The 18,599-nt window shown below is 44.8% G+C and overlaps 1 protein-coding gene across 1 annotated transcript in view; it reads left to right on the top strand.

Moving 5' to 3' along the window:
• The first annotated feature begins 3,892 nt into the window (after positions 1-3,892).
• The window catches only part of LOC140396104 (aldo-keto reductase family 1 member C1-like), an 83,513-nt gene continuing 68,806 nt past the window's right edge, over positions 3,893-18,599 (top strand). The window contains exon 1 of the mRNA XM_072484217.1: positions 3,893-4,006. Coding sequence (XP_072340318.1) covers positions 3,896-4,006 — 111 coding nt within the window. The 5' untranslated portion in view covers positions 3,893-3,895. The remainder of the gene's footprint in view (positions 4,007-18,599) is intronic.

Below are 18,599 nucleotides of genomic sequence, written 5' to 3'. Positions count from 1 at the left end.
GAGATCCATTCCCTTTGAGATATTTCCTGATCTCTTCTTCCCAAACGGGACACTGTCCTACTCTACTGGTCACAGCGACCTCGAATTCCTGGCGGTTCATAAGGCGTTCCATTGCCTTCATTGCCATTCTCTCTACTAGGATCTCTACTGAATTTGGAACGGGGGTGATAAAGCGGTGATATAAACACGGGTACGGCTTACACTAATTTCCGGCCTACAAAACTCCCGACAGTTTTTCGCAACAAAATCTCTCAGGTTTACCTTATATCCCTGTTAGTACGCATGCATTAACACACTTCCGAAACTCAGAGGCTTGGTCAGTACTGTTTTGACACTTGTGGTTTTTCTGTTCCCAATTGGATTCTCAATTCAAATTTTGGGTTCTCTTGGAGTGGTTAGGCCACTTCTAAATCGAGTCCCACCAGAGTCGCCAGTAAATGTTGCTAACTTTTGGTTGGTTCTTAATTTGGCTCTATTTAATCACGCTTGCTCAAGAGTCGCCAGGTATCTTTCGACACCGCCACAAGTTTCAGAACCGAATACTGATCAATGACGCGATACGCCAGTTAGTAAGTTCAAAAACAATGCTCATTTATTTACACAGTCAAATCTACTCATGCATAAACTCTACAAACTAAACTACCACTATCACTAAGGCCTATACTTCGCTTCAGGAGCCCACTCAGTCAGAGGAACAATGGCCGTTGCTTGGTTCTGAGGCTGCTGGGTTGAGCTGTTTACAGGGTAGCAACTAGGATACGGGATACGGACCCAGGAAGTGTAGAAGATTGTAGTTTAGTCGGGCAGCATGGTTGGCACGGGCTTGGAGGGCTGAAGGGCCTGTTCCTGTGCTGTACATTTCTTTGTTCTTTGTAGGAACGTCCATCTCGTAGCGTGCGTTGACTTGGAACTTACTTGGTCTGATGCAGCTGCTAGGCAGGTCTCTCTCTTCGGTGAGAGCCAAAGCCAAAGGAGGAAGATTCTCCCTTGGGTGATACCTCTTATACTGCAAAGGGCTTCGCGCTCTTTTGGGCGGGCCTTGAACCTGGCCTCAACTAATTGGGTCTTTCTCAATCAGTTGTATCGATTTTCCTCCAATGGAGGGGTGGTCCCCTGATCACTGGGCGTGTCCTGGTGACTGTCAGTCTGCTTTGTCTTGGCTTCTTCTGGCGCCGGGGAGTCTGTCCTAACATTGTGTATCTAAATGTTTCCCTTTTGTCCCAGGAGATGGCTCATTAGTATGTAGATCGTTTGGTAGTTTCTGTCCTGTCTGAGAGTTTTAGGTCCTAATCAACAGACAGAGCTTGCACCTGCTTGTTTCTTAGCATTGTCCAATTTTCCCTGCATTCTTTGCGGGTGTCCATTTTGTAATCAGGACGTGGCCATCCCAGATGGCTACACTCTCTTTGTCATCCTAATTGGTTTGAGTTAGGATCAAATACATTTGATTTGATGGTTAACTGTCAATCCTTAATGTGCAACATTAAGTTCTGAATGTTTCCTGTTTGAATATTTGTGTATGTTATGGAATGCGATTCTGTGCTTTTATCAAGACTGGTTTCTTCTGGTTTTCTGATGACTTTGCTTTATCCACATTATGAACAATGGTGCCTTCATGTTGCTATGGTGCTTACTTCGACCTTGATCTAGATTACTGTTACGGCTCATCTCGTAATGTCAAACTTACTTCGAAAATATGTTCATCAAAACAATAGCTTTTTCATCTTGCTTAGTGAAAACATTGTTTTTATCTCCAATTAGTTTATGCATGTTGCAGGCTTTTTGTGTCTCTGTTGAAGTTATGTGTTTTGTCATGACCCGAGGTTAGAAGTGCTGAAATCCTCATTTTAAAGTGGGTATTAAAACTGGGTCTTAATATTTACATTAAAATAGCCTTTTTACCTATCAGATCTATCAGGAAATAGTTGATTCTATCACTGACACAGACACGGGGAGAATTTGCAGACTCTGCACAGACAGTGACCCAAGCCGGGAATCAAACCTGGGGCCCTAGAGTTGTGAAACAACAGTGCTAATCACTGTGCTACCGTGCCACCAAGGCTTCGACAAGGCCTCACATAGCAGATTACTATGTAAAATGCAATCGCATGGGATTACAGCTAGTGTCTTGAGATTGTCATGTGAGTGGCCCTTTAAGAAAGGTTTTTGTATTATCACATGGCTTCAGTGATGTCATTTTGTGGGTGCAGCTGGGCTGCACCTGTGAGGTGTTTGGTTTCAGTTTGAGTTTCGAATCGGAAAGAGAAAAGAAGTGTTTTGCCTGTTTCTCTGTTTTCATTTTAAATATCAGTTCCAGTAAGAAACATTGACTGTGGCTACCTGCCTTGGTAACTTAAAAAATATAGTTTGCATTCCGGAAGGAGTTTGAATCTGCTGGTTGATACTGGTTCAGAATGTTAGGGAAAGGACCAGCCCCTTTCAAGTGAGAGTACAGTATGCTGACCATGCCCTTGAAAAGGGGTGTTTGGTTTATTGGATTTTGCTATTGAATTGGAACAGTTAAGGGGGAATTCATTAAGTGTTATACATAGATTACTGTAGCTGTGTGGTGTCTTTATGTTTGTTATTGATACAATTCTTGCTGTGGGTTTACAGTTATATATGTTAACTATATTCTTAGAATAAACCTTGTTTTGATTAAAGTGTCCTGGGCGTCTGATGTATCACACCTGAGGCGAAAGCTTTTGTGCTCATCCTAGCCAAATTCAACATCAAGGTTGTAGGTCAGGTGACTCCATAATACACTTTATATTTCTAAGCCCTGGCCCATAACACGATGGATAGAAAGCTGGTTAGCAAACAGGAAGCAAAATGTTGGAATAAATAGGTCTTTCTCTGATTGGCAGGCAGTGACTAGTGGGGTAGGGCAGGGATCTGTGCTAGGACCCCAACTGTTCACATATTGGATGAGGAAAACTATATGTATTATCTCCAAATTTGCAGATGATAGAAAGTTGGGTGGGAGGTGATATGTGAAGTGGATGCAGAGGTGCTTCAGTGCGATTTGAACAGACAAAGTGAGTCGGCACATGCAGTATAATGTGGATAAATGTGAGGTTATCCACTTTGGTAGCAAAAATAAGAAGGCAGATTATTCTTTAAATTCGTGTAAATTAAGGGACATTGGATACTCTGGTGAATTTGGTTTTCTTGTGCATCAGTTGCTGAAAGTAAGCGCTGAGGTACAGCAGACAGTAAAGAAGGCAAATGGTATGTTGGCCTTCATAGCAAGAGGATTTAAATGCAGGACTAGAGATGTTTTACTGCAAGTGTTTAGGGCATTGGTGAGGCAACACCTGGAGTATTGCGTGCAGTTTTGGTGTCCTTAGCTGAGTACAGCGAAGGTTTACCTGGCTGATTTCTGGGATTTTGGGACTGTTATATGAGGAGACCCCAAGTCAGTTAGGATTATATTCATTGGAGTTCAGAAGAATGAGAGGGGATCTCCTAGAAACTTAGAAAATTCTAACGGGGGTAGATAAGGTAGATTCAGAAAGAATGTTCCCAATGGTGGGGGAGTCCAGAACTAGGGGTCATAGTTTGAGGATAAGGAGTAAACCTTAAGACTGAGGTGGTGAGAAATTTCTTCACCCAGAAAGTGGTGAATCTGTGGAATTCACTGCCACAGAGAGTCGTTGCGGCCAAAACTTTTATTTAATTTGAAGAAGGAATTAGGTATAGCTCTTGGGGCTAAAGCGATCAAGTGATAAGAGCGGAAGGCAGGATCAGGGTATTGAACTTGATCAGCCATGATCATAATGAATGGCAGAGCAGACTCGAAAGGCCATATGTTTCTATGTTGTTAGACACAGCTATGTTAGATTGTTTTGTGACTGAACTAACAACCCTTGTTGTGTTTTGACTGTAGCTATGGATGACCTATCTTTCTCCTGCCCTGGTCCGGAAAGGCCTTGAGGCAACATTGAAAAACCTGAAGTTGGACTACGTTGATCTGTATGTTATCCACTGGCCTATGGGATTGAAGGTAAAATAAGGATGAGTGGGTATCCCTGTGAAAGGTGGCGCTCCCTATGCCAAGAGAGTGAACAGCCTAGTCTGGCACTGACCAAACAGATGAGAATTTCCAGTTACGATCCTCACACCGTGCTGGGTTACTGACCTTGATTAAGGTTCAACAACTACCTTCAGAGTTCTTGTATTAGAATGAAAAGGTTAGCGAGGGTCCCCCATTGTGATACTTCTCTAACTACACCAGTAGCGACTCCACCTCTGTGGAAACCACAGTTTAGGATTTGGCAGCCATTTTCGAGGAAAAATGCAGCTTGTTAATTAGTTAATTGGATTAGGCCAGTTTTCAGAGGCTTGAGTCAGACAGTATAAAGGTGAGTCAGCTTACGATGCTGACTTTTGTTTTCACTGAATGCTGAATTTGAGTGCTATAGTGAGAGTTTGGTGACTGTGATATTAAGGGGTCATTTTTTATCTAAAGTCTAGTCTTTTATTTAGTAAATTAACTTAAAGTTGCTGTTTGGGTTAGAAGAAGGTGAGTTTTAAACCAGCTTTAAACAGAGTTTACTCAGGCTCTACTTGCAGCTGCAGCTTGTTAATTAGTTAATTGGATTAGTTTTCAGAGGCTCAAGTTGAGTATAAAGTTGAGCCATCTCACAGTGCTGACTTAACAGAGTGCTGAATTTGGGTGCATTTGAGTGCTATAGTGAGAGTTTGGTGACAGGGAGTTCGGTGAGGAGGGAGCAAGGAGCTCCTTTCATTTTATTTCCTACATTTCCTCAGAGCGTGAAGGGAGCCGGGAGTTTACAGAGAGTGCAGCTGACTGGGAGCAGAGTTTCAGTTGGTTCACAGGGCAGCTACATTCTGTAAGTTAAGAGTTTTTTTTTTTTTTTTGGGGGCAGAAAGCTATCTTTGTATCTTTCAGCTGAATCACCAAGTTTAGAGGGTTCATTTGAGAGAGTAGCAGCAGTATATATTTTTTATATATTTGCTGGCCTTGATCTGCATTACAAGCCAGCTCTTTAGCCCACTGTGCTAAACCAGCCCCTAAGGGCTGAACGGGTGTTTAATTTTTTTTTCTCCTTTCAAATCTTTTGGGGAATTCAGATCAGAAGGGATGGAGGCTAGGGCAGCTGCATGCTCCTCCTGTAGGATGTGAGTGGTGAGGGACACCACTGGTGTCCCCACTGACTACCCCTGCGTGAAGTGCAACCAACTCCAGTTCCTCAGAGACCACGTTAGGGAACTGGAGCTGGATGGACTTTGGATCATCCGGGAGGCAGAGGGGGTGATATGTTGCTTCCAGGGTCCGGGATGTCTCGGAGAGGGGGAGCAACCAGAAGTTGTGGTGCACATAGGCTCCAACGACATAGCTAACAAAAAGGGATGAGGATCTTAAAAAGTGATTTTAGGGAGTTAGGTTGGAAGCTAAAGAGCAGGACAAGCAGAGTAGTGATCTCAGGATTGCTACCGCTGCCGCATTAAGTGAGGCAAGGAACAGAGAGCGAGTGCAGCTGAACACATGGCTACAGGGCTGGTGCAGGGGGGAAGGCTTCAGATATGTGGCTCACTGGAATACCTTCTGCGGAAGGTGGGACTTGTACAAGAAGGAAGGATTGCACCTAAACGAGAGGGGCACCAATATCCTGGGTGGGAGGTTTGATAGAGCTCTTCGTGAGGGTTTACACTAGTTTGGCAGGGGGACGGAAACCAGAGCTATGGATCAGAGGATAGGGTAGCTGTTGAACAGGCAGAAATAGTATGCAGCGAGTCTGTGAGGAAGGATAGTTGATGGGGCAAAGTTGCACTCAGTGGAATGGGATAAAGTGCGTCTGTTTCAATGCAAGGAGTGTCAGGAATAAGGGAGATGAACTTAAAGCATGGATCAGTACTTGGATCTATGATGTTGTGGCCATTACGGAGACATGGATTTCACAGGGGCAGGAATGGTTGTTAGATGTTCTGGGGTTTAGATGTTTTAAGAAGAATAGAGAGGGAGAGGGGAAGTAGCACTATTAATTTGGGAGTGCATCACATCTGCAGAAAAGGAGGTAGTCAAGGAGGGTTTGTCCACTGAGTTAGTATGGGTGGAAGTCAGAAACGAGAAAGGAGCAGTAACTTTATTGGCGTTTTCTATAGACCCCCGAATAGCAGCAGAGAGATGGAGGAACAGATTGGGCGGGAGATCTCGGAAAGGTGCAGAGTTGGTGTCACTGGTGGCTTTCACTTCGCTAATATTGACTGGAACCTCTTTACTGTAAATGGTTTGGATGGAGCAGATTTTCTCAGGTGTGTACAGGAAGGATTCCTGAGTCAATATGTAGATAGGCTGACTTGGGGGGAGGCCATGTTGGATTTGGTGGTTAACAACGAACCAGGCCAGGTGTCAGATGTCTCGGTGGGAAAGCATTTCGGTGACAGTGACCACAACTCCTTCACCTTTACTAGAGTCACGGAGAGGGATAGGAACAGAAAGTATGGGAAGGTATTTAATTGACAGAGGGGAAATTATACTACGATTAGACAGGTGCATGAAGTGGGAACAGTTGTTCTTGGGGGGAAATGCACAACAGTAATAGAACATAGAACATAGAACAATACAGCGCAGTACAGGCCCTTCGGCCCACGATGTTGCACCGAAACAAAAGCCATCTAACCTACACTATGCCATTATCATCCATATGTTTATCCAATAAACTTTTAAATGCCCTCAATGTTGGCGAGTTCACTACTGTAGCAGGTAGGGCATTCCACGGCCTCACTACTCTACAGTAATGTGGGGGTTGTTTAAGGAGCACTTGCTGCGAGTGCTGGATAGCTTTGTCCCACTGAGACGAGGAAGGAATGGTAAATGGTAAGGTGAAGGAGCCCTGGATGCCAAGAGAAGTGGAGCTTCTAGTCAAGAGGAAGAAGGAAGCTTACGTGAGGTTGAGGAAACAAGATCTGGCATGGCTCTGGAGGGTTCCAAGGTAGCCAGGAAATAACTCCAGAATGGACTGAGGAGAGCTAGAAGGGGGCATAAAAAAGTCCTGGGGGGAAGGATTAGGGAAACCCGAAGGCGTTTTACACTTAAGTGAGAAATAAAAGAATGAGAGTTGGGCCAATCAGGGATAGTGGAGGGAACTTGCGCCTAGAGTCTGAGGAGATAGGGGAGGCCCTAAATTAATATTTTGCTTCAGTATTCACTAGAGAGAGGGACCTTGTTGCTCAGGAGAACAGCGTGAACCAGGTTAATAGACTTAAACAGGTTGATATTAAGAAGGAGGATGCTGGAAATTTTGAAAAGCATCAGGATAGATAAGTCCCCTGGACCTGACGGGATATACCCAAGGTTACTATGGAAGTGTGGGAGGAGATTGTTACGCCATTGGCGATGATGTTTGCGTCCTCACTCTCCACTGGAGTAGTACCGGATGATGGGAGGGAGGCGAATTTTGTTCTCCTGTTCAAGAAAGGGAATAGGGAAATTCCTGGGAATTACAGACCAGTCAGTCTTGCGTCTGTGGCGAGCAAAACATTGGAAAGAATTCAGAGAGATGGGATTTATGATTATTTGGAAAAACATAGTTTGATTAAAGATGTCAGCATGGCTTTGTGGAGTTGTAGATAGTGTCGAGGGCTGTGGCAGGTTACAACAGGACATTGACAGGATGCAGAGCTGGGCTGAGAAGTGGCAGATGGGGTTCAACCTGGATAAATGTGAAGTGATTTATTTTGGAAGGTCGAATTGGAATGCTAAATACAGGTTTAAATATAGGATTCTTGGAAGTGTGGAGGAACAGGGGGATCTTGCGGTTCACGTACATAGATCTCTCAAAGTTGCCACCCAGGTTGATAGGGCTGTTAAGAAGGCCTATGGTGTGCTGGCTTTCATTAACAGGGGCATTGTGTTTTGCTGCAGCTTTATAAAACTCTAGTTAGACTACACTTCGAATATTGTGTCCAGTTCTGGTTGCCTCATTAGAGGAAGCATGTGGAAGCTTTGGAGAGGGTACAGAGGAGATTTACCAGGATGCTGCCTGGACTGGAGGGCATATCGTATGAAGAAAGGTTGAGGGAGCTAGGGCTTTTCTCACTGGAGCGAAGAAGGCAGAGAGGTGACTTGATAAAGCTGTACAAGGTGATAGAGTGGATAGCCAGAGACCTTTCCGAAGGTGGAAATGGCTGTCACGAGGGGACATAATTTTAAGGGGATTGGAGGAAGGTGTAGAACAGTACAGGCCCAGCACAGTACAGGCCCTTCGGCCCATGATGTTGTGCTGAATTAGTCTGAAACCGGAGGACTGGAGAAGGGCGTAGTGCCGGTGGTTTACGGGGCTATTCTGGAAGAGGAGAAGGCACTGCTGGAAGGGATCAAGGCAAATTGGGAGGAAGAGTTGCGAGAGGGTATGGAGGAGGGGTTCTGGTGTGAGGGTGAACGCCTCCAGCTCGTGCGCAAGGTGCGTGAGGCTGATACAGCTGAAGATGGTATATAGAGCACACCTTACAAGGGCGAGAATGAGCCGATTCTTTGAAGGGGTAGAAGATGTATGTGAACGTGGCCGGGCGGTGGCCTGCAAACCATGTACATATGTTGGTCCTGTCCAAAGCTGAAGGATTACTGGAAGGAGATTTTTAGGTTAATCTCAAAAAGTGGTGGACGTGAAACTGGACCCGGGCCCTCTGGAGGCCATATTTGGGGTGTCGGACCAGCCGGGGTTGGAAACTGGTGCGGAGGCAGATGCTGTAGCCTTCACCTCATTGATCGCTGAAGGCAGATCCTGTTGGGGTGGAGAATTCTTGACTCGAGAAGGTCAAATTTGAACTGAGGGGAAGGATGGAGGGGTTCTACAATTCATGGGCGTTACACATTATGCACTTTTGTGAATTGGATTACATTGAACATTAGGGGGTGGTTGGGGGGAGGGGGGCTGTGTGTGTTAATGGTGACGATGGGTGATTCCTGATTCCATTTTGTTATTTGTTTATATTAACATGCGGGCTAACGTTTGGTGGGAGGATGTGATTGTTGTTATTGATATGGGGATTGACATTGCATTTGTTACTGATTATTGTTTATTGTTGGGTGTAAATTTGGGAGAAAATGTGAAAAAGGAGAATAAAATATTTTTTTTAAAAAAGAAAGACCTGATGTGGGACAAAAGAGTTACAGTATAATGCCAGAAATACCGGGTAGTTGGGTACCCCTGAATGCTAACAACCCAGTGAAGCCCTTCTCACCCATCTTGCTGGCCCACACATGCTCCCTGCTGCATGTTGCCCCCTATAAAAGAAGACACGGTAGAACGGTGGTTTGCACTGTTGCATCACAGCTCCAGGGTCCCGGGTTCGATTCCCGTTTGGGTCACTGTGCGGAGTCTGCGCGTTCTTCCCGTGTCTGTGTGGGTTTCCTCCGGGTGTTCTGGTTTCCTCCAAGTCCTGAAAGCCGTGCTGGTTAGGTCAATTGGACATTGAATTCACCCTCCGTGTACCCAAATAGGCGTCGGAGTGTGGCGACTAGGGTGTTTTCACAGTAACTTCATTGCAGTGTTGATGTAAGCCTTCTTGTGACAATAATAAAGATCATCATCATAAAAATGGGTGCACATATCCCTGCTGCATATTTCCATCAATAAAGATGGTAGTTGCACATTGCCCCTATATGCACATTGCCCCTCTAAAGTAAAGATGGCTGCACATACGCCCTGCTGCATATTGCCCCCTATAAAGATGTCTGCACAAGCTCTCTGCTGCATATTTCCGTACCAGCCTCCCCGAACAGGCGGTGGAATGTGGCGACTGGGGGCTTTTCACAGTAACTTCATTGAAGCCTACTTGTGACAATAAGCTATTTTCATTTTCACATTGCCCCCTAAAAAGATGGCTGGACATGTCTTCCAGAATTTCCCTGATTCTGGAAGACATCACTTGAAGGTTGCCACCATATCAGTCATTCTCTCCCTGTCACTCTCCCAGAAGCACTCAGGCTGTGTACCACTTCTGCCATCGTTTAACTGAGCACTTACTGGATATTGGAAATGTATCTTTAATGCTCTTTGTGTCTCAACACATCACTGGAATTGTAGAATTTAGGAGACCATTGAAGAAGTACGTGGTTTTTCTAATAGAACCAGGGATAACTGGATCATTAGTGACAGACGTTTCATTTTTAATTTCAGTTGATTCTATGCCATCTCCCTTGCTGTCTTCAAGCATATCTTGTCTATGAGACCCACTCATGTGTCCTTGATCCTATTCCAATCAAACAACAGCCCATAACAAAGTCCCAAATGCCAGTATTTATGGTTGTTAAATTATTCCTTTTCATCTTGACCTGCTTGTAACATTCAAAGTGATGAGAACAAAGAGCAAAGAACACAGCACAGGAACAGGCCCTTCGGCCCTCCAAACCTGCGCCAACCATGGTACCTGCCTAAACTAAAACACTGTGCACTTGCAGAGTCCGTATCCTTCCATTCCCATCCTATTCATATATTTGTCTAGATGCCCTTAAATGCTGCTATCGTACCTGCTCTCACCACTTCTCCAGGCAGAGCGTTCTATATATTTACGACCCTCTTGTGTTTATTAAAAAAAACTTGTCTCACACATCTGTTCTAAACTTTTTCCCAATGTACTTTAAACCTATGTCTCCTAGTACTTGACTCTCCTACCCTAGGAAAGAGCATCTGACTATCCACTCTGTCCATGCCACTCAATCTTGTAGACCTCTATCAACCTCCTTCATTCCAATGAGAACAGACCAAATTTATCTGACTCCTCCTAGCTAATGTCCTCCATACCAAGCAATATCCTAGCAAACCGCTTCTGTACCCTCTCCAAAGCATCCCCATCCTTCTGGCAGTGTGGTGACCAGAATTGCGCACAATATTCCAAATTAGGCCTAACTAAGGTCCTGTACAACTGCAACATGACTTGCCAAGTATATTCAATGCTCCGATCGATGAAGGCCAGCTTGCCATATGATTTCTTGACCACGTTAACCACATGCACATTTCAGTGATCGGTGGACATGCATGCCCGGATCTCTCTGCCTGTAAATGCTCACAAGTGTTCTACCATTGCAGTGTAATTCCTACATGCATTAGACCTTCCACTCTGGCTACCCCCTTGCTCTTTAGATATGTATAAAACACCTTACGATTTTCCTTAATCCTGTTTGCCAACGACATTTCATGACCCCTTTTGGCCTTCCTAACTCCGACCTCAACATTTTTCATATTCTTCAAGGGCTTCATCTGACCCAAGCCTTTTAGACCTTATGAATGCTTCCTTTTTCTTTTTGACAAGGTTCATAATATTCCTCATTATCCAGGGTTCCCTATATTTGCCACCCTTACCTTTCGTCTCCTCACATGTACATGCTTGTCCTGAATTCTAATCAATGGACATTTGAAGGCCTCCCACATGCCGGATGTTGATTTTCCCTCAAACAGCCTCGCCCAGTCAACACTCTCCAGATCCTGCCTAATGTTGTTGTAATTAGCCTTCCCCCAGTCTTAACACCTTCACCTGAGGACCACTCTTGTCCTTACCCATAAGCAGCTGAAAAAGCAGCTGAAAACTTACAGAATTATGATCACTGTTCCCGAAATGATCTCCGACTGAAACCTCGATCACCTGGCCAGGCTCATCCCCCAGCACCAGGTCTAATATGGACCCTTCCCGATTTGGGCTAAAAATAAATATATATTTATAAAAATTAACATTTTGTTTCAAGGAACCCTCCTGGATGCTCCTTACAAATTCTGCTCCATCTAGGCCTCTAGCATTAAGTGTGTCCCAGTCAATACAGGTAAAGTTAAAATCACCCACCACAACAACCTATTGTTTATGCATCTTTTCAAGATCTGTCTGCATATCTGCTCCTCTATCTCCCGCTGGCTGTTAGGTCTGTAGTAAACCCTCAACATTGTGACACCACCCTTCCTATTCCTGCGATCTACCCAGATTGCCTCGCTGCCTGAACACTTCAAGGTGTCCACCCTCAGCACATCTCTGCTATTCTCCTTCAGCAATAATGAAACTCCCCCATTCCTTTTGCATCCTCTTCTACCTGCTTGAATGTTTAGTTGCCAGTTCTGTCCTGTCCCTCTTTCAACCACGTTTCAGTAATAGCAATAACACCATAATTCCACGTACTAATAGAACAGCACAGAACAGGCCCCTCGGCCCTTGATGTTGTGCCGAGCTTTGTCCGAAACCAAGATCACGTAATCCCACTCCCTGTCAGTCTGGTGTGCTCCATGTGCCTATCCAATAACCGCTTGAAAGTTCCTAAAGTGTCCGACTCCACTATCACAGCAGGCAGTCCATTCCACCCCCTAACCACTCTGAGTAAAGAACCTACCGCGGTCCATTCCTCCTATATCTCCCACCCTGAATCTTATAGTTATGCCCCCTTGTAACAACTACATCCACCCAAGGAGTCTCTGAACATCCACTCTATCTCCCTCATCACATTATAAACCTCTCATCCTCCTTCGCTCCAAAGAGAAAAGCCCGAGCTCCCTCAACCTTTCCTCATAAGACCTACCCTCCAAACCAGGCAGCATCCTGGTAAATCTCCTTTGCACCTTTTCCAATGCTTCCACATCCCTCCTATAGTGAGGTGACCAGAACTGCATACAATACTCCAAATGCTAGAGCTGTTGGGGAGGACTTAAACTAATGTGGCAGGGGGAATGGGAACCAATGCAGGAAGTCGGAAGGTAGTAGAACGGGGACAGAAACAAAAGGCAGTAAGGGGGAAAGTGTAAGGCAGAGAAGCCATAGTCAAAAATCAAAAAGGGCGACAGTACAAGGTACAGTGACTGAGGGGAGCTCAGTGAATAGGCCCAGTAATACTAAAAGGCATAAAATGGGAAGTAAAAATATTAATGGTTAGTGACGCGGCAGGTTGTTACATAAAGATATGGTTTCAACGACAAGGAAAATTAGGAGAAAAGTTAAGAGGAAATAGAACTTAGGAGAGGTTACAGATCGAGGTGTTAAGATTCAAAACCGAAGTATAAAAGCCAACATAACTGAACTTTACCTGAATGCTCGTAGTATTCGGAATAAGGTAAATGAGTTGATGGCGCAAATCATCGTGAATGACTATTTAGTGGCCATTACTGAAACATGGTTAAAGGATGGTCACGACTGGGAGTTAAATATCCAAGGGTATCAAACTATACGGAAGGACAGAGTGGATGGTAAGGGAGGTGGTGTAGCTCTGTTATTTAATGAGCCAATGTTGTTCCTCTGCAGAATAGCCAATGTTGTTCCTCTGTAGAATAGCCAATGTTGTTCCTCTGTAGAATAGCCAATGTTGTTCCTCTGTTTAAGAAGGGTGGCAGGGATAATCCCGGGAACTACAGGCCGGTGAGCCTTACTTCAGTGGTAGGGAAATTACTGGAGAGAATTCTTCGAGACAGGATCTACTCCCATTTGGAAGCAAATGGACGTATTAGTGAGAGGCAGCACGGTTTTGTGAAGGGGAGGTCGTGTCTCACTAACTTGATCGAGTTTTTCGAGGAGGTCACTAAGATGATTGATGCAGGTAGGGCAGTAGATGTTGTCTATATGGACTTCAGTAAGGCCTTTGACAAGGTCCCTCATGGTAGACTAGTACAAAAGGTGAAGTCACACGGGATCAGGGGTGAACTGGCAAGGTGGATACAGAACTGGCTAGGCCATAGAAGGCAGAGGGTAGCAATGGAGGGATGCTTTTCTAATTGGAGGGCTGTGACCAGTGGTGTTCCACAGGGATCAGTGCTGGGACCTTTGCTCTTTGTAGTATATATAAATGATTTGGAGGAAAATGTAACTGGTCTGATTAGTAAGTTTGCAGACGACACAAAGGTTGGTGGAATTGCGGATAGCGATGAGGACTGTCTGAGGATACAGCAGGATTTAGATTGTCTGGAGACTTGGGCGGAGAGATGGCAGATGGAGTTTAACCTGGACAAATGTGAGGTAATGCATTTTGGAAGGGCTAATGCAGGTAGGGAATATACAGTGAATGGTAGAACCCTCAAGAGTATTGAAAGTCAAAGAGATCTAGGAGTACAGGTCCACAGATCACTGAAAGGGGCTACACAGGTGGAGAAGGTAGTCAAGAAGGCATACGGCATGCTTGCCTTCATTGGCCGGGGCATTGAGTATAAGAATTGGCAAGTCATGTTGCAGCTGTATAGAACCTTAGTTAGGCCACACTTGGAGTATAGTGTTCAATTCTGGTCGCCACACTACCAGAAGGATGTGGAGGCTTTAGAGAGGGTGCAGAAGAGATTTACCAGAATGTTGCCTGGTATGGAGGGCATAAGCTATGAGGAGCGATTGAATAAACTCGGTTTGTTCTCACTGGAACGAAGGAGGTTGAGGGGCGACCTGATAGAGGTATACAAAATTATGAGGGGCATAGACAGAGTGGATAGTCAGAGGCTTTTCCCCAGGGTAGAGGGGTCAATTACTAGGGGGCATAGGTTTAAGGTGAGAGGGGCAAAGTTTAGAGTAGATGTACGAGGCAAGTTTTTTACGCAGAGGGTAGTGGGTGCCTGGAATTCACTACCGGAGGAGGTAGTGGAGGCAGGGACGATAGGGACATTTAAGGGGCATCTTGACAAATATATGAATAGGATGGGAATAGAAGGATACGGACCCAGGAAGTGTAGAAGATTGTAGTTTAGTCGGGCAGTATGGTCGGCACGGGCTTGGAGGGCCGAAGGGCCTGTTCCTGTGCTGTACATTTCTTTGTTCTTTGTTGTTCTTAAGGATGACATCCGGGCGATAGGAAGGGATGACATCGGTGCTATGGAGGATAAGGTTGAATCCATTTGGGTGGAAATCACGAATAATAAGGTGAAAAAGTCACTGATAGGAGTAGTCTATAGGCCACCAAATAGTAACATTATGGTGGGGCAGGCAATAAACAAAGAAATAACTGGTGCATGTAGAAATGGTACAGCAGTTATCCTGGGGGATTGTAATCCACATGTCGATTGGTTTAACCAGGTGGGTTAAGGCAGCCTTGAGGAGGAGTTTATAGAATATATCCGTGATAGTTTCCTAGAACAGTATGTAATGGAACCTACGAGGGAACAAGCGGTCCTAGATCTGGTCCTGTGTAACGAGACAGGATTGATTAATGATCTCATAGTTGGGGATCCTCGCGGAAGGAGCGAACACAACATGCTGGAATTTAAAATACAGATGGAGGGTGAGAAGGTAAAATCAAGCACTAGTGTTTTGTGCTTAAACAAAGGAGATTACAATGGGATGATAGAAGAGCTAGCTAAGGTAGACTGGGAGCAAAGACTTTATGGTGAAACAGTGGAGAACCTTCCAAGCGATTTTTCAGTGCTCAGCAAAGGTTTATACCAACAAAAAGGAAGGACGGTAGAAAGAGGGAAAATCGACTGTGGATATCTAAGGAAATAAGGGAGAGTATCAAATTGAAGGAAAAAGCATACAAAGTGGCAACGATTAGTGGGAGACTAGAGGACTGGGAAATCTTTAGGGTGCAAGGGGGCAACAGAAAGCTACTAAAAAAGCTATAAAGAAGAGTAAGATAGATTATGAGAGTAAACTTGCTCAGAATATAAAAACAGATAGTAAAATTTCTGCAAATGTATAAAACAAAAAGGAGTGGCTAAGGTAAATATTGGTCCTTTAGAGGATGAGATGGGAGATGAGGAAATGGCTGAGGAACTGAACAGGTTTTTTGGGTCGATCTTCACAGTGGAAGACATACATAACATGCCAGTGACTGATAGAAATGAGGCTAGACCAGGTGAGTGTCATGATATTAGATCAGCATATCATGGTGCAATCACACACACACTGATGGACATGCAGTAGGACCAACCAGCACACACACAACATCGCAGCCAATCACCAGTGAGAGCACATGCACTATAAAAACAGGGGACACTACAGTTCCCGCTCATTCTAGCATCAGCCAGCTCAGAGCACCGAGCTCAGAGCCTGCCACTCAGACATTCACCATGTGCTGAGTGCCTCACCCAGATAGTGATAGGGCAGGGTCCACAGATTAGCTGGTAATGCACGTACCCAAGTTAGCAGTGTGTTGTTACAATCAGTAGTTAATAAAATTGAGTTACACCATCTCCAGCCGTGTTGGATTGTTTACATCAGAACACCCAACACGACAGTGAGGACCTTGAGGTGATTGTTATCACTAAGGAGGTAGTGATAGGCAAGCTAATGGCGCTAAAGGTAGACTAGTCTCCTGGCCCTAATGGAATGCATCCCAGAGTGCTAAATGAGATGGCTAGGGAAATTGCAAATGAACTCGTGATAATTTACCAAAATTCACGAGACTCTGGGGTGGTCCCGGCGGATTGGAAATTAGCAAACGTGACACCACTGTTTAAAAAAGGAGGTAGGCAGAAAGCGGGTAATTATAGGCCAGTGAGTTTGAAATGAAATGTAATGAAAATCGCTTATTGTCACAAGTAGGCTTCAAACGAAGTTACGGTGAAAAGCCCCTAGTTGCCACATTCCACCGCCTGTTCGGGGAGGCTGTTACGGGAATTGAACCGTGCTGCTGGCCTGCCTTGTCTGCTTTCAAAGCCAGCGATTTAGCCCTGTGCAAAACTTCGGTAGTATGAAAGATGCTGGAATCTATCATCAAGGAAGAAATAGCGAGGCATCTGCATGGAAATTGTCCCATTGGGCAGACGCAGCATGGGTTCTTAAAGGGCAGGTCGTGCCTAACTAATTTAGCGGAATTTTTTGAGGACATTACCAGTGCGGTAGATAACGGGGAGCCAATGGATGTGGTATATCTGGATTTCCAGAAAGCCTTTGACAAGGTGCCACACAAAAGATTGCTGCATAAGATAACGATGCATGTCATTAAGGGTAAAGTAGTAGCATGGATAGAGGATTGGTTAATTAATAGAAAGAAAAGAGTGGGGATTAATGGGTGTTTCTCTGGTTGGCAATCAGGAGCTAGTGGGATCAGTGGTGGGCCCACAATCTGCTAGGGTCTGGCAGATAGAATACAATGTTGACAAATGTGAGGTTATCCATTTTGGTAGGAATAACAAAAAAAGGGTTAAATGATAAAATATTAAAACATGCTGCTGTGCAGAGAGACCTGGGTGTGCTAGTGCATGAGTCGCAAAAAGGTGGTTTACAGGTGCAACAGGTGATTAAGAAGGCAAATGGAATTTTGTCCTTCATTGCTAGAGTGATGGAGTTTAAGACTAGGGAGGTTATGCTGCAATTGTATAAGGTGTTAGTGAGGCCACAGCTGGAGTATTGTGTTCAGTTTTGGTCTCCTTACCTGAGAAAGGATGTACTGGCACTGGAGGGTGTGCAGAGGAGATTCACTAGGTTAATCCCAGAGCTGTAGGTGTTGGATTACGAGGAGAGGTTGAGTAGACTGGGACTGTACTTGTTGGAATTTAGAAGGATGCGGGGGGGATCTTATAGAAACATATAAAATTATGAAGGGCATAGATAAGATAGATGCAGGCAGGTGAAAGCAGAACTAGGGGGCACAGCCTCAAAATAAGGGGAAGTAGATTTAGGACTGAGTTTAGGAGGAACTTCTTCACCCAAAGGGTTGTGAAGTTATGGAATTCCTTGCCCAGTGAATCAGTTGAGGCTCCTTCATTAAATGTTTTTAAGATAAAGATAGTTTTTTGAAGAATAAAGGGATTAAGTGTTATGGTGTTCGGGCCGGAAAGTGGAGCTGAGTCCACAAAAGATCAGCCATGATCTAATTGAATAGCGGAGCAGACTCGAGGGGCCAGATGGACTACTCCTGCTCCTAGTTCTTATGTGGTCTCACCAGTGTCCTGTACAGTTGCAGCATAACCCCATGGCTCTTAAGCTCCCCATGAATAAATGCTATCACACTATCGGCCTTCTTCACGGCTCTATCCACTTGAGTGGCAACCTTCAGAGATCTGTGGACATGAACCCAAGATCTCTCTGTTCCTCCACATTCCTCAGAACCCTGCTGTTGACCCTGTAATCCGCATTCAAATTTGTCCTACTTATCAGGGTTAAACTCCATCTTCCATTTTTCATCTGTCTTACCTGAAATACCCCACACATTGAAACTAATGCAATTCAGCCCACCAGCCCTGCTGCGTTGAACAACCACTCCTTGCCTGCTCTTCCTCTTAACAAGGCATCTCATGGTAGATTGGTACAAAAGATGAAGTCACACGAGATCAGGGGAGAGCTGGCAAGTTGGATACAGAACTAGCTTGGGCACAGAAGACCGAGGGTAGCAGTAGAAGGGTGCTTTTCTGAATGGAAGGCTGTGACTAGCAGCGTTCCACAGGGATCAGATCTGGGGCCTTTGTTGTTCGTGGTGTTTATAAATGATTTGGAAGAAAATGTAGTTGGTCTGATTAGTAAGTTCGCAGACGACATACAAATTGGTGGAGTTGCGGATAGTGAAGAGGATTTTCAGAGGATACAGCAAGATAAAAACTGTTTGGAGTCTTGAGCGGAGAAATGGCAGATGGAGTTTAATCCAGACAAGTGTGAGGTAATGTACTGAGAGTGGTAATATGTCATAGATTATCATAAAATTTACAGTGCAGAAGGAGGCCATTCGGCTCGTCGAGTCTAAACCGGCT

This window comes from Scyliorhinus torazame, chromosome 19, assembly GCF_047496885.1.
Source record: "Scyliorhinus torazame isolate Kashiwa2021f chromosome 19, sScyTor2.1, whole genome shotgun sequence".
Lineage (NCBI taxonomy): Eukaryota > Metazoa > Chordata > Chondrichthyes > Carcharhiniformes > Scyliorhinidae > Scyliorhinus > Scyliorhinus torazame.
Note: the sequence above shows the minus strand (reverse complement) of the source record. Positions and strands in the feature narration are given on the sequence as shown.